At 38.0% G+C, this 25,395-nt stretch overlaps 1 protein-coding gene across 1 annotated transcript in view; it reads right to left on the reverse strand.

Moving 5' to 3' along the window:
* BRDT (bromodomain testis associated) overlaps positions 1-25,395 on the reverse strand; it is a 106,094-nt gene that overhangs the window by 47,280 nt on the left and 33,419 nt on the right. The window contains 2 exon segments of the mRNA XM_049875564.1: positions 6,444-6,544; positions 23,259-23,415. Of these exon segments, the coding sequence (XP_049731521.1) occupies positions 6,444-6,544; positions 23,259-23,415 (258 nt within the window).

Here is a 25,395-nt window from a genome sequence, read left to right on the forward strand (position 1 = left end):
GTTGGTCTCTGCTGTGTGTCTCTCCTTTTTTGGTGGTGGTAGGCTCTCTCTCTCTGGTCTGGACTTGGCTCTCTTTTAAGGCAAAACTGACCAAATCCCCTTGGTAGGCCATGATTACCCTATCACACAATCACCTGGGTGGGAGTTACAAGACCATGGCTAGAAAGGCCACACACAAAAATAATTAATTGCACCACGCTTCCTAACTCATTTTATGAGGCCAACATCACTCTGATACCAAATTTAGTAAAGACATCACAGTGAAAGAAAATTACAGACCAATACCCCCTATGAATATAGATGCAAAAATTTCTCAATAAAATACTAATGAACTGATTGCGACAGCATTTTAAAAGGATTATACACACATGACTAAGTGGGATTCATCCATGAAAGCAAGGGTCGGGTTCAACATTAGAAAATCAATCAACATAATATACCACATTAATAGAATGAAGGGGGAGAGGGACAAAACAAATGATCATTTCAATGCAGAAAAGACAAAATTTAACACACTTTCATTAAAAAACACTCAGCAAACTAGGTATAGAAGGAAACGTCCTCAGCACGATACAGGGCATTTATGAAAAACCCATAGCTAACATCATACTCAATGGAGAAAGAATAAAAGCTTTTCCTCTAAGACCAGTAACAACAAGGATGCCTGCTTTCACCATTGCTATCCAACATTTTATTAGATATTCTAGTCAAGAGTTTTTAAGCAAGAAAAAGAAAAGACATCCCAATTGGGAAGGAAGAAGTAAAACTATCTCTATTCACAATGACATGATCCTGTATGTACAGTAAATTCCCAAGAATCTACAAGAAAGCTACCAGAACTAATAAACTAGTTCACCAAAGTTGCAGAGTATAAGATCAACAGACAAAAATCAGTTGTAGTTCTTACGTAAACCAGCAATGAACAATATGAAAAGGAAATTAAAAACAGTTCTATTTACAACAGCTTCTAAAACAATAGGAATAAATTTAACCAAGGAGGTGAAAGACTTGTACAATGATAAAATGTTCCTGAAAGAAATTAATAATACATAAATAAATGGAAAGATGTCCTGTGTTCACGGATTAGAAGATTTAGTATTATTAAGATATCAGTACTACTCAGAGTAATCTACAGATTCAATGAAAATTCCTATCAAAATTCCAACAGTCTTTTTTTTTTTTGCAGAAATAGAAAAGTTGATCTTCAAATTCATATGGAATTACAAGGAGCCCTGAATAGCCAAAACACTCTTAAAAAGAACAAAGTAGGAGGAGATCACTTCCTGATCGCAAAACTTACTACAAAATTACAGTAAATAGAACAGTGTGGTACTAGAACAAGAATAGATATAAAGACCAATGGAATAGAAGTAGAGTCTAGAAATAAATTCATATATTTTTGGCTAACTGATTTTCAACAAAGGTGCCAAGACCATTCAACATCTCTTCAACCAATGGTGCTGGGACAACTGGATTTCCACACGCAAAAGAATAAACTCAAAATTAACTCAAAATGGATCAATGACCTAAATATAAGAGCTAACACCATAAAACTCTTAGGAAAAAACAGAGAAGTAAATTGTCATGATCTTGGATTTGACAATGGATTCTGAGATACGATACCAAAAGCATCAGCAACAAAAGAAAAATACAGATTAACTGAACTCCAACAAAGTTAATATTTAAAAATAAATTAAAACCTTTTTACATCAAAGGACATTATCAAGAAAGTGAAAACACAATGTACAGAATGGAAGAAAATATTTGTAAAGTATATATCTGATGAGTTTAATACGTATAATATATAAAGAACTCCTACAATTCAAAACAAAAAGACAAATAACTGAAAAAAACGAGGAAAAGGCTTGAATAGATATTTCATCGAAGAAGATATACAAATGGCCAATAAGCACATGAAAAAAAGCTCAATGTCATTCATCACTAGGGAAATGCAAGTCAAAATCACAATGAGATACCACTTCACATCCATTAATAGGATGGCTATTAAAAAAAAGAAAAGAAGTATTGACAAGGATGTGGAGAAATTGGAAACCTTGAATATTGCTGGTAGATAGGTAAAATGGTACAACTACTGTGAAAAACAGTTTGGTGGTTCCTCATATGTCCCTGTAATTCCACTCCTAAAAGCTTTAAAAGCAGAAACTCACACAGATACTTGTACTCCAATGTTCACAGCGGCATTATTTACAATAGCCAAAAAGTGGAGATACTGAAGTGTCCATCAACAGATGAATGGATTAAAAAAAGGACATACAACGGAATGTTATTCAACAATAAGTGGGAATAAAGTTCTGATATATGCTGCAACATAGACAAACCTTGAAAACATTATGCTAAATGAATAAATCAGACATAAAAGGAAAATACTGTAAGATTCCACTTTATGATATATCTGTTGTTGCTGTGAGCTGTTGAGTTGATTCTGACTCACAGTGACCCTACAGAACAGAGAAGAGCTGCCCCATAGGGTTTCCTAGGCCAAAATCTTTTACAGGAACAGATCACCCTTTTCTCCCATGGAGCAGCTGGTAGGTTCAAACGGCTGACCTTTTAGTTAACAGCTGAGCACTTAATCACTGCGCCACCAGGACTCCCATTATGATATATCTAGAATAAGCAAATTAATAGAGACAGAAAGTAGATTAGAAGTTACCAGGGGCTGGCGGGAAGATGGAATGTGGAATTACGATTCAATGTGTATAGAGCTTCTGTTTGGGGTGATAAAAAAGTTTTGGAAATAAAAATGGTGATGGTTGACGAACGCTGTAAATATAATTAATACCACTGAATTCTGCACTTAAAAAGGTTAAAAAGGCAAATTTTGCTGTATGTATTTTACCACACAAAAAAAAAAATTTAGAAAAAGGAAGCTCAGATTAAAAGCAATGACACATGGTTTATGTGGACAGAAAAGAAAAGGAGGAGACATCTTACGAAGTAGAATCCAAAGAATTTAGCAGCTCTGCCTGAGAGGCTGAGACATTGTAAAAAAAGAAAAATTAAAACTTAAAAGAGGTTGGGTCTAGAAGTATGTATTTGAGTCATCTGCATAAAAACTATAACTGAAGTCACTATAGTGGGTGCTCAATAAGAGAGACAAATGATGGATCTTGGTTTCTCACCCTCTCAAGGCTAAGGCTTTATTTAGGCTTTGGGAGTGAAGCAACAATTCTGAAGGTCACCAGTTCCTCTGAGAGGGCAAATTACAGGGATAGGAAAGTGGCCAGATGCTAGGTAAAAATAAGGCAGTGATTCTTAATTGGGGGCAATCTTGTACCCTCCAGGGAATATTTGGCAACGTCTGGAAATAATTTGGTTGTCACATAGGGGTAGGACATGCTATCGTCTAGGGAGCAGAGGTTAGAGTTCCTGTTAAATATTCTATAACGCACTGGATAGCCTCCAACAAACTTATTTAGCTCAAAGTGCCAGTAATGCCACGGTTGAGAAACCCTGGTGGTAAGGTGTAAATAGGTAATGGGGAAATAAGACAGAAATAGAAGTTAAAGAGATAGCAGTAAGAGTTCCACGATAACTCTGTTGAATAAAAAGAAAATTAGGAATAGACACGGATGGATTAGTCTTGGCAAGAAGAGACATCTTTTCCTGAGGCAGAAGTAAACAATAGAAGAATGACAAAAGTTAGGGGTTCTGAGTACAAAGAGGAGAAGCTGAGTTTGCTGAAGTATTTAGTTTTAACCCCAGCTCTTATTTGGGCAAGATGCTTGAACAATATGGGCCACAGTTTATCCCTGTCTTAGTTATCTAGTGCTACTATAACAGAAATATTTTAAGTGGATGGCTTTAACAAACAGAAGTTTATTCTCTCACAGTTTAGGAGGCTAGAAGTTCAGCTCCAGGGGAAGGCTTTCTCTCTCTGTCAGCTCTGGGGAAGGCCCTTGTTATTAATCTTCCCCTGATCTAGGAGGTTCTCAGTGCAGGGACTCTGGGGCTGAAGGACAAGCTCCCCTCCTGGTTCTTCATTCTTGGTGGTAGGAAGTTCCCCTCTCTGCTTGCTTCTCTCTTTTATATCTCAAAAGAGATCAACTCAAGATACAATCTAATCTTGTAGATTGAGTCCTAGCTCATTAACATAGCTGCCTTTAATCCTCCTCATTAACATCATAGAGGTAGGATTTACAACATATAGGAAAATCATATCAGATGACAAAATGGTAGACAATCACACAATACTGGGAATCATGGCCTAGCTAAGCTGACACACATTTTGGGGGGGACACAACTCAATCGATAACAATTCATAAAGACTAGTTCTGAAAGCTCTCTTCTATAATCAAATTCCAGTAGCCTCTCTTTTCAATAAGTGGTAACACTGCTGATAGTGAGAAGGCAAGGATAGGAAATGATGTCAAGAGTGGAAACAGTTAGCTTGACCATTTGCTATGAAGAGAACAAGCTATATACAATCTCATTCCTTCTTAAACTTTCAACATTTCCATATCTACTATGTGCTAGGCATTGGGAATAAAAAGATTAGACTTTAGTGCTTGGGGTCTTAAAGCTTCAAGCGGCCATTCAAGGTATAACAATTGGCCTCTATTCACCTGGAGCAACAGAGGAAGAAGGAGAGTCAGGAATAGGAAGAGTAAATGGAATGCATGGCTAATATTCTCCATGAACAAATAACTGCCTCCTTGGCATGAGACCAGTAGAACTGGATAGTGCCCCGCTACCACTGCTGAACGTTTTGATCAAAGAGTTTATAGAAGAATTCTTATCAAAAGGTAGAAAACGCAGAACAGAATTTCAAATTCTCAGACTCTAGACTTTCTGGACCCATGGAGGCTGGATGAACCCCCAAAACTATTGCCCTGAAATAATCTTTAAACCTTACACCAAAAATATCCCCTGAAGTCTTCTTAAAGCCAAACAATAGATTAGCTTAACAATGTCTTCCTTGAGCGTTGTGCTCTTTTAAAGAACTATGTATATGGGGTCAAACGGACAACTTGAAAGATTAGATAAGAAGCTTGGGGGCAGTGAGTTTATGTTAATGAGGGAGGAATAATTTGGAAAAGGGGGGTGAGAATGGTTGCACAACTTGAAAAGTGTACTCAATGTCACTGAATTGTACAAGTAGAAGTTGTTGAATTGGTGTATATTCTGCTGTATGTATTTTCAACAATAAACTTCAATGGTATGACATATACTTGATGTTTTGCTGCTTATTTTTGCTGTAATCCCTTTGCCCTTTTGGAAATCTCACTATTTTCAAACACTGTTCTGGGTCAATCAAAATTATAGTTTTATTAAATTAGAAATGGTGTACATAAAGATTACATAGTAAACTAAGGGTTTAATTTAGGAAATTCTGCAGTACTATTTTTTCCATCCTAAAGAGGGATAGATGACACTTCTGTTGTTCAAATTAGCCAGTCAGTCAATCAACCAAGCAATCATGTTGGTTATCAGAAAAGGCACTTTTTAAATGGTTCTTATCATACTTATTAATAACAAAATATCCAAATTAAGCAGTTCACCTTTAATGATAACAATTATTGTTATTAAATAAGTATGATGTTTTATCATACTTATTAATGACTAAATATCCAAATTAAACAGTTCATCTTTAATGATAATTATTAATACAGTAGTAAGAACATCAAGCATACTATGAATACACAAAAGCCAAAAGAATATACCCCTTGTGATGGAATGTTAGATTTCCTAAGTGTGCCCAAATAATAATTTCAATACACTAAGGGTAAGATTTGTCCTCTGAAGCATTTGTTAAAAAAGAAAACAGAAAAAAGAGGGGTATATGTAAATATCCCCTTCATAATCACTTTTTGAGAACTAGAATTAAATGCCTAGAACAATACCTGATGTATCTAATATATCCCAAACATCTAGAATATTTGTTGAAAGAATGACAATCAGTTCTAGTTTGAGATGAAGTACACATAAGATTCCATTAGAAAATCCTAATGAATTCTAAAAGGTAGTTTTATGTCAATGCTTTCAAATTAGGATGACTGGCAAATACCAGCATTATAGAATTTGCAATTACACACAAGCATGGAGTGGGGGAAGGGTGTTACTCACAGGTAATTTTTTTTTTTTTTAATTTAAATTGGCAAAAATTAGGCTTAGAGATTCAAAATCTCATTCAAGTTAGGGCTAAAATAGCTCACTACTTCATTATATGAATGAGTCTTCACAACATCTTCCTAACTTCTCTAACACAGAACAGTTTGGCCTACCAAGCCATTTTATATACATGACAACATGATTTAATAATATGGCATTTTATATGCTTCAAAAGAAGCCAACGCTGAAATTTAGATGATATTTTGAAGATACTTAATTTGGATGGAAAGGGAGAAGAGTTTATAAATGAACCACACACAATTTAAAATCTCTTCAAGATTTGTGGGGAAAAAAAATAACATTACTCTTACCTTCTGCACAGGAACTTGACATTCAGGTACTACCACAATTGTGTCAAAATCACCAGGCTGATGCTTCATGGTTAGGTCATTCAAGCCATGCTCAGACTCACCTGGATGCAAACATTTTTAGAACACTACAATCAAGATATTTCATCATGCTTGTCTGGAATTTGATTTCTTTTCCTTCTAAGTCAGAAACTGTGAAAACAAAGTGCCAAATTCCTTGATGATTCTTAACTTTGGAGTAATCTTAGTCGGGAAACTGTTTTACAGTAAAATAAGCATTTTTCACTAGAAATGCTTTATTATTTTCGTGTGTGTGAAGCATAGCAAACACTGTGGCACACAGACAAGAATCCATTTTACCTGTCTCCATGGTATAGCCACTCTCCAGTACATAGACTGACCTCAGCACTAGGAATGGATCTTGGTTAGTCCAAACCAATCATGGTAATCTTATCCCTCTAACAGTAACTCGTCTAGGAAAGTGAAGGTCTAAGCCAATACAGGACTTCCAGGGAAAGATGCTGCCTGGTAGCCAATTTGAGAATAAAACACAGAGAATGGAAGAACTAAGACACTAACTAGACACCGATTAATAGCTAGATTAATAGCAGGCAAGAGAAGAGGAATGGCAAGTGCAAAAGGTTTGTCTGACTGTCCCTAGTGAAGAGAAAAGTTACACAAGCCAATTGGTTCTTGAGCTTTTGTCCAAACATTTCATTTCTTATTATGGGTGAAGACAACTACAGAAATAGTTTCAGCCCTAATCAAACCATACCGAAATGACTGACCTACCTTTGGACTACTATTTACTGTATTTTTATGCAAATAATGTACACCTTCCACATTTGCCAACTGAGCTCCCCAACCCCGAGAGGTACTTTCGTAAGTGCAACAATGCAATTTTCTTTTACATGCTGCTGTAAAAAATTAGTCTAGTACACTTACAAAAATACCTCCTGTGGGGAAGGACTGGTTGGCAAACAAACGTAGAATGCGTACATTATTTGTGTAAAAATACGGTAAGTATGCCTGCAAAACTCTTTATTTTTTAAGCTAATTTGAGCTGAGTTTCCTGTCATTTGCAATCAAGAACATCCTGAGGCATGACTTAATGGCGTCATTTCTGTTTCAATTACACACAGTCCTTGTCTAGAAGTTCTAACTAGTGGCAAAAGAACAGAGACGACAAATCAAGTATTTACTGAGTTTCTATCTTTGTTAATTAACTTCTCCAGCTCACAGAGTCCTGGCCACTTATATACTGTAGGAACTTACAAATAAGCTTCGAGCACTTATCTATAAGTCTCTTTAATACAAGGATACACTATTACTCAATTATCCTGATATATCCATTGACCAATTCTCTGCTAAATCACACTAGTTGAAGTTGACGGTAAAAGACAGAAAGAAACATCAAGGGGATAGTGGTTAGAGTAGGAACACTGTCAAAGCGTACATGAATGAAAGAACAAATTTTTAATTTGTATTGTCCCTACACAGCCCAATGTACCTGTGTTTCTTCTGTTCAACAGGAAACTGAAAAATGGGGAGACCATCTAAGATACAACTATTGGTCTCTACTCGTCCAGAGCAAAAGACAAAGAAAGAAACCAAAGACTCAAAGAAGAAACTAGTGTACAGGACTAATAGTCTACACAAACAACAGCCTCACCTACCGTGAGACTAGAAGAACTAGATGGTGCCCGCTACCGCTACAAACTGTTCCGGCCAGGGGCACAACAGATGGTAAAATAGGAGAAGAATGCAGAAAACTCAAATTCCTAAAAAAGGGCCACACTTACTGGACCAGTAGAGACTAGAAGAACCCCCAAGACTGCTGCCCAGGGATACCCTTTAAATATGGAACTCAAATCACTCCTGGAGGTCACTTTTCACCCAAATGACAAACTGACTCATAAAATAAATAATACCACTTGTGAGTTCTTCGCTTCTGTAAATAATCCCCTAAATGAAACCAAATGATAAACATTTACCCTAGGACAAAGATGAGAAGTAAGGAGGGGGCAGGGAAACTAGATTAATGAAAACAGAACAAGCAGAATGAAAATGATACACATTGTGAAAAATGTAACCAGTGTCACCGAAAAATGTGTAGAAATTGTTAAATGAGAACCTAATTCACTGTATAAATTTTTACCAAAAACACAAGAAAATATTTTTTTAAAAAGAGATAAAACTCGGGAGAAAACCTATAAATATAGAACTATATCCCTTATCTACTTGGGGCTGGATATATTAGGAAGTGAAAAAATATATGGCAAGTGAAGTAAATTCTAAAATTGGTAATTTAAAGTAAATTCTCTATATTGGTAAGTGGTATTGGTGCCATTATCAAGAATTAAAAGGGAAAGATTAAAATTTGGGAATTAAAAAAAGTTAAATTCAATTTTGACATACTGTGTTTGAAATACCTATGTGATACTCAGGTAAAGACATCCAGGAGATTTATAAACATGCCTTGGGCATGGATAGGTGTGAGTTAAAAAAATGGGAATAGAAGTCATAGACACCAAGGAGATAACCTAGGAAAAATATATAGAGTATTACTTTCCAACTTTCCAATGTAATCACATGTAGAAAATAGTTAATGTATGGCATACCTGGGAGAGTGGGGAATCTCCTCCAAGTCTATTGTTAGAAGAGCTGAGGGTATGTTAGCTCCTAAGTTTGTGCTCTGTAACATAGTTGGGAAGCTCTGGAGCAGGGTAAAAAGAGGCTTAAGAATACAACCCAAAGCAGTATCAACATTTAAATGTAAGCAGATGGAAGAGAATGGTAAAGGAACATTCAGACAGATGGGACGGTCAGGGGAAGAATGTCACAGAAGTCTAGGAAGTGTGACCAACTCTGAAAAACATTTTTCTATGAATAACCATCTGGTGCCTCAAAACACTATAAAAACAAAGCTTATCTCTCCTCCAACACTGGTTCTTTATCTGTGTTCCAGACCTGTTAACCATGATCTGTAACCTCTGAGCCACCAAAGTGTATGTATACTCACCCTTATTAAAACCTAACATACACTCATCATTTGTAGACATGCTAATTCTACCTTCGTAATTTCTTTCAATTTTTTTCTTTTCTTTCTTTCCATCACCTTACTTCATTATTTTTTTTCTAGTACTCTAACGACCTAATTGGTCTACTCCACCTCTGATCTCTATGCCCCATTCGCCCAACCGACCTTACATAATATTGGCAGATTTCTTTGAAGTACATGTCTTTTTCAAAAAACCTTCATTGGTTCCCACTGACTATACCATTAAGTCGCACTGACTATACCATTAAGCCCCACTGACTATACCATTAAGATCTCAAGGTTCTTTATGATCTGAACCTGATCAACTTTTTCAAAGTTACTTCCCTACACTCTTGTTTATCCAACCAAAACTTTAATCACTTTAATTGCATTGAACTGTTATCTATTAGTTAACCTTCCACCTGGAATGCCTTTCCACCCTAGATATAAATAACTCTATTTTTTCTCCAATATCCGGCTCAAATGATATTTTTCCTATAAAATGTGCATCTGGCAAAGAGATCAAATAATTCTGCCTTTTTCACCCCTTAGTTTTCACATTTCTTTGGTGGTGGTTGTTAGGTGCCATCGAGTGAAGTTCAACTCACAGAGTCCTCACGTGACAGAGCAGAACTTCCGCACAGGGGATTCCAGACTGTAATCTTTACAGGAGATCACCAGGTCTTTCTCCCACGTAGCCGCTGGATGGGTTCCAATCACTAGCCTTTCAGTTAGCAGCTGAGTGCTTAACCACTACGTCATCAGGGTTTCTTTGCTCCTTTTAGGACATATTATTTTTACTTTATATGCCAGTTGCTCATTTCTCCTACTAGGTGGAAAGCTCCCTGATTTACCTTTTTATTTGCCATTTGAACTCAAATTGATATAATGGCATAAGTATTTATTTTTAAAAAACCCAAAAACTTAATGCAAATCCAGTGGAGATTTTAATGCAAGGAAAGGGTAAGTAATAAGGTTGGTAATTCTCCGTGTGAATAAACTTCAACTTATCATAAGGAAAAAATTAGCCATCTTCTAGCTGATGTGGAGATAATGATGGGTATTTTGGGGAAAAAAAAAACTCATTAACACTTCAAAATTCTCAGTTTCATAAATCTTTTAAGTACTCTAACATTTTGTCAAAGTATTTTTATAACAAGAAAACTTTACTAAACTTTTCCACATAAAAGCTTATTACTTTCTATAAAAATGTTCTAAACTTAGCAACAAAAAGATAAACAATCCAATCGAAGTATAGGCAAGGGACTTGAACAGACATTTCACCAAAAAAAAAATTCAAATGGCCAACAAGGACATGAAAAGATACCCAATATCATCAGCCATTAGAGAGATGCAAATCAAAGCCACATTAAGATACCACCTCATCCCTATTAGAACGGCAATGACTCAAAAAAAAAAAAAAAAAAAAGGACAATAACAGGTGTTGGTGGGAATGTATAATGCTCTGTGAAAGAGAGTTTGGCAGTTCCTCAAAAAGTTGAAGGTAGAACTACCATATGACTCAGCAATTCCAATCCTAGGTATATACCCAGAAGTGACAACAGGAACACAAACAGAAACTTGTACAATACCACAATACCAAAGGCTGAAAACAACTGAAATGTCCATCAACAGATGAATGGATGAACAAAGTGTGATATACATACACAATGGAATACTACTCAGCCATAAAAAGAAATGAAGTTCTGAGGCATGCCAGTACATGAATGAACCTTGAAAACAGTCTGAGTGAAATAAGTCAGCTGCAAAAGGATGAAAAGTGTATGATCTCATTTATATAAAAGAAGTAAATATACAGAAACCAAAGCTTATTAGTGGTTGCCAAGGGTGGGAAGGAGAGGGAGAGGGGAAGGAAGAGTTTTTGCTTACGGGGCAGTGAGTTTATGACAATGGTGGTGGAATGACTGAAAAGGATAGCAAGAACAGCTGAACAACTTGAAGAATGTAATCAATGCCACTGAATTGTCCATGCACAAATTGTTGAGATGGTGTTATGTTTTATTATGTATATTTTCACTACAATAAAAACAAATTTTACTTTCATTGTTTATATTTAAGGTGAGGTTTAACCAAAATTTTATTTCCATCAAGATGAACTCCAGAAAAGTACATTTCTATATATAGTTTATAGCTTATTCCCTTGGGCGTAGCGACACCTACTGTTAAAATGCAAACCACTTTGGTTCTGAAAAATTTGATCACTGCAGTAAGGGAATGGCCATTCTAGCATCATCCAGACTTGGCCTTTACAAAACAGTTTGTTACTCGCAGGCATCATACAAACAGTATCTGAAGTAATACACTAAATTTTTCTTGACTGCAGAATTAGCTATTATTAAAAGCCTGACTTTTCATAGGTAGGTTGTTTTCTTAAAACAGGAACAAAAGTACATCTGACTGCATTTTTTTCATTGGTTTTATCCATTTCCAAGGATATCCCTAACCATTTTTCTATAAATTTATTCTAAAGAAAAAGCAGCAACTTTCCCCTACGTAGTTCTTTATGATCAGCCTTCAAACATATTCAAATCTTTCCCATTCAAAAAATGAAAACGAAACAGCCCTCCCTCCCTAAAAAAAAATCCATCTCCTGTAAAGCCACAGCCATCTTTCCCATCCTCTTCACCAACAAACTTCACGAAAGGCTGGTTTACATTCACTACATCCAGTTTCCATTACTTCTCAACTTATAACAACCTGGCTTCTGTTTCCATCACCAAACCAAAAAACCAAACCCATAGCCATTGAGTAGATTTCGACTCATAGCAACCCTATAGGACAGAGTAGACCTGCTCCCATAGGGTTTCCAAGGAGCAGCTGATGGATTCAAACTGCCAACCTTTTGGTTAGCAGCCAAGTTCTTAACCACTGCGCCACCAGGGCTCTGCTCCCATCACAATGGCTACTAAAAAATCTTTTGCAAAAGCAAAATATCTTGCATTGTCTATTTTAATTCTCCTTTTTAATTCCTCATCCTAATTTAATACTCTGCAGTAGGTGATACTATTGATGTTGTTTCCCTTATAAAAGCCTATTTTCCTTGGTTCTTACTATAGCATTTTTCCTATCCTCCTACCTTTGATTACTTCTCCTTTTATTTTATTAATTTCTTCTACTTTTGTTTCCTAGAGGAGATTTTGTTTCCTAGAATTCTGTCCTTGACCTTTCTCTCTTCTCATATTCATAGGTGTTTTCATGGCTTCAAATAGCTTTTACCATACTAGTTGCCGTCAAGCTGTCTTAGTTATCTAGTGCTGCTATAACAGAAATATCACAAGTGGACAGCTTTAAAAAACAGAATTTTATTCTCTCACAGTTTAGGAGGCTAGAAGTCCAAATTCAGGGTGCCAATTCTAGGGGAAGGCTTTCTCCCTCTGTTGGTTCTAGGGGAAGGTTCTTGTCATCAATCTTACCCTGGTCCAAGAGCTTCTCGGGGCAGGGGCCCTGGGTCCAAAGGATGCGCCCCCCTCCTGGTTCTTCATTCTTGGTGGTAGGCGGTCCTTCTCCTCTCTGATGGCCTCTCTTTTTTACCTCTCAAGAGATTGACCCAAGATACAACTTAATCTTGTAGATTGAGTCCTGCCTCATTAACATAACTGCCTCTAATTCTGCCTTATTAACATCATAGAGGTGGGATTTAAAATACCCAGGAAAATCACATCAGATGACAAAATGGTGAACAATCACACAATACTGGGAATCATGGCCTAGCTAAGTTGATGCACATTTTTGGGGGGACACAATGTAATCCATAACATTCCACCCTTTGCCTCCCCCCCCCAAAATAATGCCCTTGCCACATGTAAAACACATTCACCCCAAGCAAAAGTCTTAAATCAACTCCAAGTCCAAAACCCAAAAATTCCTCTTCATCTGTGAAATCTAGAATACAAGTTATTTGCATCCAAAGTACAATGGCTGAACAGGCACAAGATACACATTTCCATTACAAATGGGAAGAATTAGAGGGAAAGAAGGGATAACAGATGCAAGCAAGTCAGCAGAACACAAACATAATACAAGCTCTCAAGCCTTGAAAATAATCCTCTTTTTTTCTTTTAATTTTTATTGTGCTTTAAGTGAAAGTTTACAAATCAAGTCAATCTCTCACACAAAAATTTATATACATCTTGCTATATACTCCTAGTTGCTCTCCCCTAATGAGACAGCACACCCTCACCACTATTTTCGTGTCCATTCAGCCAGCTTCTGAACCCCTCTGCCTTCTCATTTTCCCTCCAGACAGGAGCTGTCCACACAGTCTCATGTGTCTACTTGATCCAAAAAGCTCACTCCTCACTAGTATGATTTTCTATTCCACAGTCCAGTCCAATCCCTGTCTGAAGAGTTGGTTTGGGGAATGGTTCCTGCCTTGGGCTAACAAAAGGTCTGGGGACCATGACCTCCAGGGTCCTTCTAGTCTCAGTCAGACCATTAAGTCTGGTCTTTTTATGAGAATTTGAGGTCTGCATCCCACTGCTCTCCTGCGCCCTCAGGGGTTCTCTGTTGTGTTCTCTGTCAGGACAGTCATTGGTTGTAGCCAGGCAGCATCTAGTTCTTCAGGTCTCAGGCTGATGTACTCTCTGGTTTATGTGGCCCTTTCTGTCTCTTGAGCTCGTTAATTACCTTGTGTCTTTGGTGTTCTTCGTTCTCCTTTGCTTCAGGGGAGTTGAGACCAATTGATGCATCTTAGATGGCCGCTTGCTAGCATTTAAGACCCCAGACGCCACTCTGCAAAGTGGGATGCAGAATGTTTTCTTAATACATTTTATTATGCCAATTGACCTAGATGGCCCCTGAGACCATGGTCCCCAAACCTCCGCCCTTGCTACACTGGCCTTCAAAGCATTCAGTTTATTGAGGAAACTTCTTTGCTTTTGCTTTAGTCCCGTTGTGCTGACCTCTCCTTACTGTGTGTTGTCTTTCCCTTCACCTAAAATAGTTCTTGTCTACTAAGTAGTGAATACCTCTCTTTCTCCCTCCCTCCCCACTCTCATAACCGTCAAAGAATATTTTCTTCTCTGTTTAAACTATTTCTTGAGTTCTTATAATAGTGGTCTCATACAATATTTGTCCTTTTGCAACTGACTAATTTCACTCAGCATAATGCCTTCCAGATTCCTCCATGTTATGAAATGTTTCACGGATTCATCATTGTTCTTTATCGATGTGTAGGATCCCAGTGTGTGAATATACCATAATTTATTTATCCATTCATCCATTGATGGGCACCTTGGTTGCTTCCTCCATCTTTTTGCTATTGTAAACAGTGCTGCAATGAACATGGGCGCACATATATCTGTTCGTGTAAAGGCTCTTATTTCTCTAGGATATATTCCAAGGAGTGGGATTTCTGGATTGTATGGTAGTTCTATTTCTAGCTTTTTAAGAAAGCGCCAAATCGATTTCCAAAGTGGTTTTACCATTTTTACAATCCCATCAGGAGTGTGTAAGTGTTCAAATCTCTCCACAACCTCTCCAACATGTATTATTTGGTGTTTTTTGGATTAATGCCAGCCTTGTTAGGGTGAGATGGAATCTCATTGGGGTTTTGATTTGCATTTCTCTAATGGCTAATGATCGTGACCATTTCCTCATGTATCTGTTAGCTACCTGAATGTCTTCCTTAGTAAAGTGCCTGTTCATATCCTTTGCCCATTTTTTAATTCTGTTATTTGTCTTTTTGTAGTTGAGTTTTTGCAGTATCAAGTAGATTTTGGAGATCAGACACTGACTGGAAATGTTATAGCTAAAAACTTTTTCCCAGTCTGTAGGTAATCTGTTTACTCTTTTGGGGAAGTCTTTGGATGAGCATAGGTGTTTGATTTTTAGGAGCTCCCACTTATCTAGTTTCTCCTCTGGTGTTTGTGCATTGTTAGTAATGTTTTGTAAACTGTTTATGCCATGTATTAGGGCTCCTGGCATTGTCCCTATTTTTTCTTCCATGATCTTTGTCGTTTCAGATTTTATATTTAGGTCTTTGATCCATTTTGAGTTCGTTTTTGTGCATGATGTGAGGTATGGGTCTTGTTTCCTTTTTTTTTGCAGATCAATATCCAGTTACGCCAACACCATTTGTTAAACAGACTGTTTTTTCCCCATTTAACAGATTTTGGGCCTTGTCAAATATCAGCTGCTCATAGGTGGATGGATTTATGTCTGGATTCTCAATTCTGTTCCACTGGTCTGTGTATGTGTTCTTGTACCAGTACCAGGCTGTTCTGACTACTGTGCTGGTATAATAGGTTCTAAAATCAGGTAGAGCGAGGCCTCCCACTTTGTTCTTCTTTTTCGGTAGTGCTTTACTTATCCGGGGCCTCTTTCCCTTCCATATGAAGTTGATGATTTGTTTCTCCATCTCATTAAAAAATGTTGTTGGAATCTGGGTCGGAATTGCATTGTATCTATAGATCACTTCTGGTAGAACAGACATTTTTACAATGTTCAGCCTTCCTATTCATGAGCAAGGTATGTTTTTCCACTTATGTAGGCCTCTTTTGGTTTCTTGCAGCAGTGCCTTGTAGTTTTCTTTGTACAGGTCTTTTACATCTCTGGTTAGATTTATTCCTAAGGATTTTATCTTCTTGGGGGCTACTGTAAATAGTATTGATTTGGTGATTTTCTCTTCGATGTTCTTTTTGTCGGTGTAGAGGAAGCCAACTCAATTTTTGTATGTTTATTTTGTATCCTGATTCTCTGCTGAACTCTTCCATTAGTTTCAGTCGTTTTCTTGAGGATTCTTTAGGGTTTTCTGTGTATGAGATCATGTCATCTGCAAATAGAGATACTTTTACTTCTTCCTTGCCAATCCGGATGCCCTTTATTTCTTTATCTAGCCTAATTGCTCTGGCTAGAACCTCCAGCACAATGTTGAATAAGGGTGGTGATAATGGGCATCCTTATCTGGTTCCCAGTCTCAAGGGAAATGCTTTCAGACTCTCTCCATTTAGAATGATGTCGGCTGTTGGCTTTGTATAAACACCCTTCATTATGCTGAGGAATTTTCCTTCTATTCCTATTTTGCTGAGAGTTTTTATCATGAATGGGTGTTGAACTTTGTCCGATGCCTTTTCTGCATCAATTGATAGGATCATGTGGTTCTTGTCTTTTGTTTTATTTATATGATGGATTACATTGTTTTTCTAATGTTGAAGCATCCACTTGGTCATGGTGAATTATTTTTTTGATATGTTGTTGAATTAATCCTTTCTTCTTTGAGGCAATGGCCCTGCCCTCGAGATTCTGGGTATTGGCTGCACTCTCTGGATTCTAGGGTGGAGGCCCCTCAGCCCTGCCCTTCAGCTCCACCTTCCAGGCCCAATGAATGGCAACTCTGCACTCTCAGCTTTAGGCAGCCCCAGCCTCCTACTTATATAAAAGTAGAACTGTGCTGCTTAAGGTTTTCTTTCTTTTTTTTAGTTTTTCATTCAAAAATTTATACACAAGTTGTTTTGTGACATTGGCTGCAATCCCCACAATGTGTCAGCACTTTCTCGCTTCCCTTTCCATCCTGGGTTCTCCTTGTCCATCCAGTTTTCCTGTCCCTTCCTGCCTTGTCATCTTTACTTTTGGGAAGGTGTTGACCACTTGTTCTTGTCAACTTGATTGAACTAAGAAGCAAGTTCCTCATGTGTGTTGTTGCTTGTTGTACAGGCCTGTCTAATCTTTGGCGAAAAGGTGGACTTCAGGGGTGGCTTCAGTTCTGAGTTAGCAGGGTGTCCAGGGACCACAGTGTCAGGGCTCCTCAGTCTCTGTCAGACTAGTAAGTCTAGTCTTTTTTTTTTAATGTGTGTGAATTTAAATTTTGTTCTGTATATTTCTCCTGCTCTGTCCGGGACCCTCTATTGTGATCCTGTCAGAGTGGTCAGTGTTGGTAGCTGGGTACCATCTAGTTTTTCCTAGGCTCAGGCTGGTGGAGGCTGTGGTTGAAGTCCTTTAGGCTAATATTTTCCTTGTGTCTTTGGTTTTATTCTCCTTTGCTCCAAATGTGATGGGACCAACAGATGTATCTTAGATGGCCACTTGCAAGGTTTAAGACCCCAGACGCTACTCACCAAAGTAGGATGTAGAACATTTTTTTACTATAATATGCCAATTGACTTAGATGTTCCCTGAGACCATGGTCCCCAGCCCTCAGGCCCAGTAATTCAATCCCTGAAGATATCTGGATGTGTGTAGGCAGCTTCTATGTACAGCTTTGTCTTGGTCAAGTTGTGTTGACTTCCTCTATACTGTGTGTTGTCTTTCCCTTTACCAAAGTTAACACTTTTTTTTGTACCTAGTAAGTAACTTTCTCACCTTCCCCTCCCCTCCCCCCAATCCTGAAAAATTGTTTTTTTCTGTGTGTAAACCTTTCGTTGGGTTTTTATAACAGTGGTCTCATACAATATTTGTCCTCTTGTGATTGACTTTCACTCAGCATAATGTCCTCCAGATTCACCCATGTTGTGAGATGTTTCGCAGATTCATCGTTGCTCTTTATTGTTCTGTAGTATTCCACTCTGTGTATATACCATAATTTGTTTGTCCATTCATCTATGGATGGGCACTTAAGTTGTTTCCATCTTTTTGTTATTGTGAATAATGCTGCAATAAACATGGGTGTGCATACGTCTATTCGTGTGACTGCTCTTATTTCTCCAGGATACAATCCTGATAGTGGGGGTGCTAAATCAAATGGTATTTCTATTTCTAGCTTTTTAAGGAGGTGTTAGAACATTTTCCACAGTTGTACCATTTTACATTCCCACCAGCAGTGCACAAGAGTTCCAATATCCCCACAACCTCTCCAACATTTGTTATCTTGATTAGTACCAGTAATGTCGGGTGAGATGGTATCTCATTGTAGTTTTGACTTGCATTTCTTTAATGGCTAATGATTGCCAGAATTTTCTCCATGCCTTTATTAGCTGCCTGAATGTCTTCTTTGGTGAAGTGTCTGTTCATATATCATTTGTCCACTTTTTAAGTGCATTATTTGACTTTTTGTTATTGAAGTGTTGAAGTATTCTATAGATTTTAGAGATTAGACCCTTGTTGGATATGAGGTAACCAAAAAAAATTTCCCAGTCTCTAAGTTCTCTTTTTACTCTTTTGGTGAAGTATTTTGAAGAACTTAAGTGTTTAATTTTTAGGAGCTCCCACTTACCTAGTTTATCTTCTGGTGTTTGTGCACTGTCAGTTACGGTTTGTATTGAATTTATGCTTTTACCAAGAGTGATGTGTTGAAGTCTCCTACTATTATTGCAGGACCATTTCTCTTTTCAGTGCTGTCAGAGTTCATGTATTTTGGAACCCTGTTGTTGGGTGTGTAGATATTTATTAAGGTTGTATCTTCTTGGTGGATTGTCCCTTTGACCATTACACAACATTCTTCCTTGTCTTTTATGGTTGATTTTGCCTTAGTTTATTTTATCTGAGATTAGCCTTGCTACTCCTGCCTTTTTTGGTTACTGTTTACTTGAAGTATTTTTTCCATCCTTTGATTTTTAATATATTTATGTCCTTGTGTCTAAGATGTGTCTCTTGTAGACAGCGTATCGATGGGTCGTGCTTTTTATCTATTCTGCTACTCTCTCTTTTTACAGGTACATTTAATCCATTTATATCCAGTGTTATTCAGTAGGTAATGGCTTATTGTTGTTGTACTGCTGTCCTTTTTTTTGGTGGTGCTGACATTGTCTTTGTTCCTCCTACTTTCCTGTCCTGAGTTCCTTCTGTTTGCAGATTTTCTTTTATTTTCTTTCGTTATTGTTGATTTTGTGTTACTGAGACCTTATGTTTTTCTACTTTTTATTCTGATAAAGAGGTTTGTTAACTTTGTGGTTACCTTAAAATTTACCCTTATCTTCCTAAGTTTGAACCAGTCTTTTATTACTTGATATCACCTTGACTTCTTCTCCATTTGAAAGTTCTATACCTACACTGTCTCTTCCCCCTTTTATTGTTTTGATGCTGTCATTATTTACAGAATGACATCTGTTTCCCTGTTTTAAGTCTTTCAGTTTTGTTTTATTATTTATTATTGGGTTTAGCTAGGTTGGTATCTGGCTGATGCTGTCCTGTGTCATAGATTCTGGTTGTTGTCCAGTGTTGGTTCTCTAATGAAAGGGCTTCCTTTTAATATTCTCATAAGTTTTGTTTGGTTTTTATGAATTCCCTTAATTTCTGCTTATATGAAAATGACCTAATTTTGCCTTCATTTTTGAGGAGAGCTTTTCAGGATATATTATTCTTGGTTGGCAGTTTTTTTTTTTCTTTCAAGGTTTTATATATGTCATTCCATTGTCATCTTGCCTGCATGCTTTCTGCCAAATAATCAGAGCTTAGACTTAATGTTTTTCTTTTGACTTTTTGTTTTTTTCAAGCTGCTCTTAGTATTCTTTGTCTTTTATATTGGCTAGTGCGATTATGATACGTCTTGGTGACTTTCTTTTGGGGTCTATCCTACATGGCATTTGTTGACATTCTTGGATGGTCAACTTTTTGTCCTTCATGATATTTGTGAAGTTTTATGCTATGAAATCTTCAACAATCTTCTCTGTGTTTTCCATTTTTTCCCTGTTCTGGAACTCCAATCATGTGCAAGTTTTGCTCTTGATTGTCTCACATAATTCTTAGGTTTTCTTCATTCTTTTCTCTGATTTTTTCCTCAAAGTGATGTCCATGGTTTGTCTTCAATTTCACCAATTCTGTCTTACATTGTTTCAAATTTGCTCCTAAGCCCTTCTACTGAGTTGTCCATTTTGAAATTTTATAGTTTACCTTTTGGATTTCTAGTTGCTATTTTTGTATGCTTACTAATTATTTAAACGTTTTGTTCTTGTATAATTTTCCTGAATTGTTCAATTGCTTTGTCTGTGTTTTCCATGATTTTGGGTATGTTTTCCCTTTTTTGCTGTGTGTTACTTGATCCCTTTCCTAATCTCTTGGAGAGCCCTATATATTAGTATTTTTAATTCCTCATCAGATTGTTCCACTGTTCTTTCTTCTACCAGATGGGCATCTGATTCTTTATCTTGGTCACTTGCTGGAGCCATCTTGTCCTGCTCTTTTATATGTTTTGATATTGGGGCTAGGTGGGAAGAAGAAAGAAAAGTAAGAAACGGAAGAAGAAAAATAAAAAGTCGGTGTGGCAGGGGTCAGCAAGTAGGGGTGGGGTGGAACTGGGGGCTGGTAGGAACAGAGGGGAGGTGATGTACTGGGCTAGGAGGGAGGAAGAAAGAAAAGAAAATGGTGACACGGTGGGGGCCACTGGTGGAAGCGAGACAGACCTAGGGCAGCAGCGGGCTGATGTGCTGGTGGTTCTCTAGCTGCGACAGTGCAGCAGAGTCCAGCATGAAGTGGGGGAGGTGGTGTACAGGGCTAGGTGGGAGGAGGGAAGAAAAGAAAGAAAAAATAGATTAAAAAAAACTTAGAAAACTGGCAGCATGGTAGGGTGGGGCAGTCCTGAAGGCCAGTGGCAGGGGAGGGGAAGTGACATATGGGGTTGGGTGTGAAGAAGAAAGAAAGGAAGAGAAAAAAAGGGGGTGAGGGCAGTAGGAGCTGGTGGGACAGATCCAGGATGGCTGTGGGCCAGTGGCTCTCTAGCCACAGTGGCATGGTGGGGTCTAGAGGCAGGGGGGTGAAATGACATACTGGACTAGGTGGGAGGAAGGAAGAAAAGAGAAAAAATAAATGAAAAAACTGGCAGCATAGTGGGTGCTGGTGAATGCAGGTAGGGCAGACCTGGGGCCCAGTTGGAAGGGAGGGAAGATGATGTACAAGGTTAGGTGATAGAGAGAAAGAAGAGTAAGAGAAAAAAGCAAAAAAAAAAAAGGTGGTGCAGAAGCTGGCAAGTTGGGGCAGGGCAGACCCAGAGTGGTGGCGGACTGGTGGTTCTCTAGTTGTGGCAGTGTGGCATGGCCCAGTGGAAAGGAGGAGAAGTGTTATGTGGGGCTAGGTGGGAGGAAGGAAGAAAGGGGAAAGTTTTTTAAAAAATGGTGGCGCAACAGAAGCCAGAGGGTGGTAGTGCGGTAGACCCAGGGTGGCAGTAGGCCAGTGGGCTCTCTAGCCAAGGTGGTGCGGTGCAACCCTGTGGGAGGACATAGAGGTGGGGTACAGGGCTAGGTGGGAGGGAGAAAGAAAAGGAAGAAAATAAAAATGATGTGGTGGGAGCTAGTGGGTGGGGGTGGGGTGGATTTGTGGTGGCGGCAGACTGGTAACTCTCTAGCCAAGGGAGTGTGGCGTGGCCAGGCAGGAAGGGGTAGAGGTGGGGTTTGGGGCTAGGTGGGAGAGAGAAAAAAAAAAACAGTAGTGGAAGCTAACGGGTAGGGGTGGGGTGAATCCAGGGTGGCAGCAGGCTAGCCAAGGTGGCACAGCATGGCCCGATGGTGCCGAAGAGTGAGGGGTAGGAAAGCGTGTTTCTCTGGTTACTGGGTGCTCTGTCTCCTTTTCAGAGCTCCATGAAGTTGCCTTTCTGCATTCCCTGTCCAGCATCATTGCTGACTGTGTTCCAAGATGGCAACTGTGCTGGCTGGCAAAGGTCCTCCACTCCATATCTTTCCTTGTTCTCTGTTTTCCATCAGTTTCTTCTCCCATTCTGTGTTTGACCTAGTTCTTTACCCCTTCATTTGATGCTTAGGATTCCAGGATTGACATTTATATCTGTTTTATTTATTATTCCGGTTTTTGCTGCAGAGTGATGGCATGATGTGTCTGTCTAGGGTGCCATGTTCGCTCCAATGGTTGAAATTTTGAAAAGTAGATAACCAGGCCTTTCATCTGAAGTGCTTATGGGTGGATTCAAACTGCCAACCTTTTGGTTAGTAGGTGAGAACATTAACTGTTTGCACCACCCAGGGACATAAAAGGCTTCTATGTGACTAATTCCTAAATTAAATTCTTGTTATTTCTTCTTTGTTTCAGAAACCGATTTCTAGTTGTGTATTAGTTATTTCCAATCATATGTTCTGCAGCACCTCAAATATATCTAAAATGAGCTCTTCTTCCTATTTGGAATCTAACTATTGGATATCTGCTGGTAGATGATGCAGTCTAACAAAATCTAATAATTTTGCCTCAAAAATATCTTTCTAATATGTCCACATCCTTTCCGTTCTCACTGACTTAATTTTGGTCCTCATAATTTCTTTCCTAGACTTCAGCAATCAGTTCCTTAACTGGTCCTTCACCTCTGACAATACTAAAACACAATATAACTACACAATCAGATGAATCTAACAATATAAAATTTAGCTAGTTTGGAAAGATGTTTTAGGTAAATAAGAACCAACACTAGGCAAGTCTTCTAGCCCAAGTTTCTGAACTGTAAAACATTTCTGATTTACATAACTTCATTTCTGTACCTATGGAATCCCTAAATATCTTTTCCTGATTCCATCCTACCTTTCCAACCCACATGGGCATCATGGAGGTTAGAGTAATATTTTCCAAGTCTGCTCAGAACTTGATAGTGTGGGCTTTGGCAGTGACAGTTTTTTATATCTAGCCCACATTCCAATGTATATAATCAATATGAAGGTATGTTGGGTGTGAACCATACATGTTTTTTTCTTCATCCAAATGTAATGAATACCTATGGGTATAAAGCATATTATTTCTAACAATATACTTCAGTAATTATTTCTAACCTGGAATTTTCTGGTTAGGATTTCAGTATTTCCCGGTATGTAATACTTATAATGACATTTTAACATTTTCATATACAAAGTTTAAGAAGTCAGCTTCTCAATCACAGCCGTTTGTTAATTTCTTACCTGAGGGAGGCAAGATTTGTAAAGGTGAAATGTTTTTCACACTCTGTAATTTTTCTAATTCTTGATAATGAAATGTTAACTGGTAGTGATTTGGTGGTATTCCACATGAATGTGTGGTCTGATGAACAGGAGTCGTGTCTTGCATAAAAGACTGTGTCTGTAAAAACAATTATCTTTCAGAATTTTAACCACACAAGAAATTCAACTAAGAGAATGTAAACAGAAGAGGAAAGAATTTAATACTACCTTTTGAACACCGTATCATTTAAGTCACACAACCCTGTGAGGTACAATTATCCCTATCTCACAGATGAAGAAAGTAAGGTTTAGCAAGATTAAATAAGTTGGCCATCATATAGCAAATCAGAAGTAGAATTAGTCAAATCCTAGTATCTTAGTTACTGGTACACGTAGATAATATGTTATTAAACAGTACTATTCATTTCAAAAAGAAGCCCAGGTGGTGTAACAGTTAAACACTCAGCTGCTAACTGAAAAGCTGGCACTGTAACCCACCAAGCAGCTCTGCGGGAGGAAAGATCTGACAATCTGCTCCTATAAAGATTACAGCCAAGAAAACCCTATGGGGCAGTTCTACTCTGTCACGTGAGGTTGCTATGTATCAAAATTGGCTCAATGGCATTTAACAACAACTCATTTTCAAATACATTCCAGTGATCTACTGAAAATAACAACTAAGCTTTTATACCAAGTTTAGAGACCAATCCACTTTCTTTACCCCCTTTTTCGTTACTGAATTACAGACATGAGGGGGGAATTTAAAACAAACTCTGAATCAGTGTTTACTGTCTAGTAAAAGCTGTATTGTAATAATAAACATTTATTTAATGCTTACTATGTGTGAAGCACCAGGCTAAGGCCCTTTATATTTTTTTCTTTAATACGCCCATGCCTTAGATATAAATATTATCCCTATTTACAGTTTTTTAAGAGGACTTAGAAATAAGAAAAGTAACTTGCCTAAGATCTCGCACCTATCCAGTGGCAAACTCAGTTACAGTTTCAAAGCCCCGGTACCTTATTTATTAAGCGTTGAGTTGCAGGGATGAACAGGGCAGTCTTTTTCCTGATTTCTAATAAGGGGATTGGGGATGAGTGGGTAGATAAGGCAAGTGTATGTATAGCCCTTATGCTAGCCTGATGAAATGAATTCCATAGGAATATTTATCCCAACAATAATGTAGACCCAAGCCCAAAACTTAAAATCAAAGATTGAGGTTTAAATAAACAAAAGGTCATTTTCAGAAATATTCAATACACTCATTCATTAATTAATCTATAAATTAATATATACCCTCTTTTATCACTAATGGGCATCTTCTTCCTGCATGAGCAAAACATTTTGGCCACAAATAGACAATAATGGTGGTATTCCACATGGTATATATTAAAAATGTTTTCAAAGTTCTTTCTTAACTTGGCATTATTTTCTGATTCTACTAATACCTATGGAAAGACAGACCACCTGTATCTTCTTCCTATTCAAAATCTTTTGAGAACTCACTCCTCCCCAGCAAAGTGTTGTTAGCTGCCTTCCAGTTGGCCCTTGACTCGTGGCAACCCCATGCACAATGGGATAAGACTGTTGTGATCCGCAGGGTTTTCACTGGCTGATTTTATTGGAAGTAGATTATCAGGCCTTTCTTTCTAGTCTTAGTCTGGAAGCTTCCCTGAAATTTATTCAAAATCACAGCAACATGCAAGCTTCCACTGATAGATAAGTGGTGGCTGCAGTTAAGGTACATTGGCTGGGAATCAAACCTAGGTGCCTACATGGAAGGTAAGAATTCTAATGAACCACTACTGTCTGCCCACCCCCTATCCAATTAAATATTAGTAATTTACTTAGAAGGAGCCTTTGGTGGTGCAACGGTTAAGCACTTGGCTGCTAACCAAAAGGTTGGCTGTTTGAACCTACCCAGCAAGTCCTGCGGGATGGGGGTGGGGGGTAAGACATGCCAATTTACTCCGGTAAAGATGACAGCCTAGAAAATCTTAAAGCACCTGACAACAATTCACTTAGATATTCAAAGTACTCCCTATTACATTACCCAAATCATCTAATCCCCTGCTTCCTTACAAATATCCTTGCTGCTACATTTCCTTGACACCTGCT

The sequence above is a fragment of the Elephas maximus genome, chromosome 3, assembly GCF_024166365.1.
Source record: "Elephas maximus indicus isolate mEleMax1 chromosome 3, mEleMax1 primary haplotype, whole genome shotgun sequence".
Lineage (NCBI taxonomy): Eukaryota > Metazoa > Chordata > Mammalia > Proboscidea > Elephantidae > Elephas > Elephas maximus.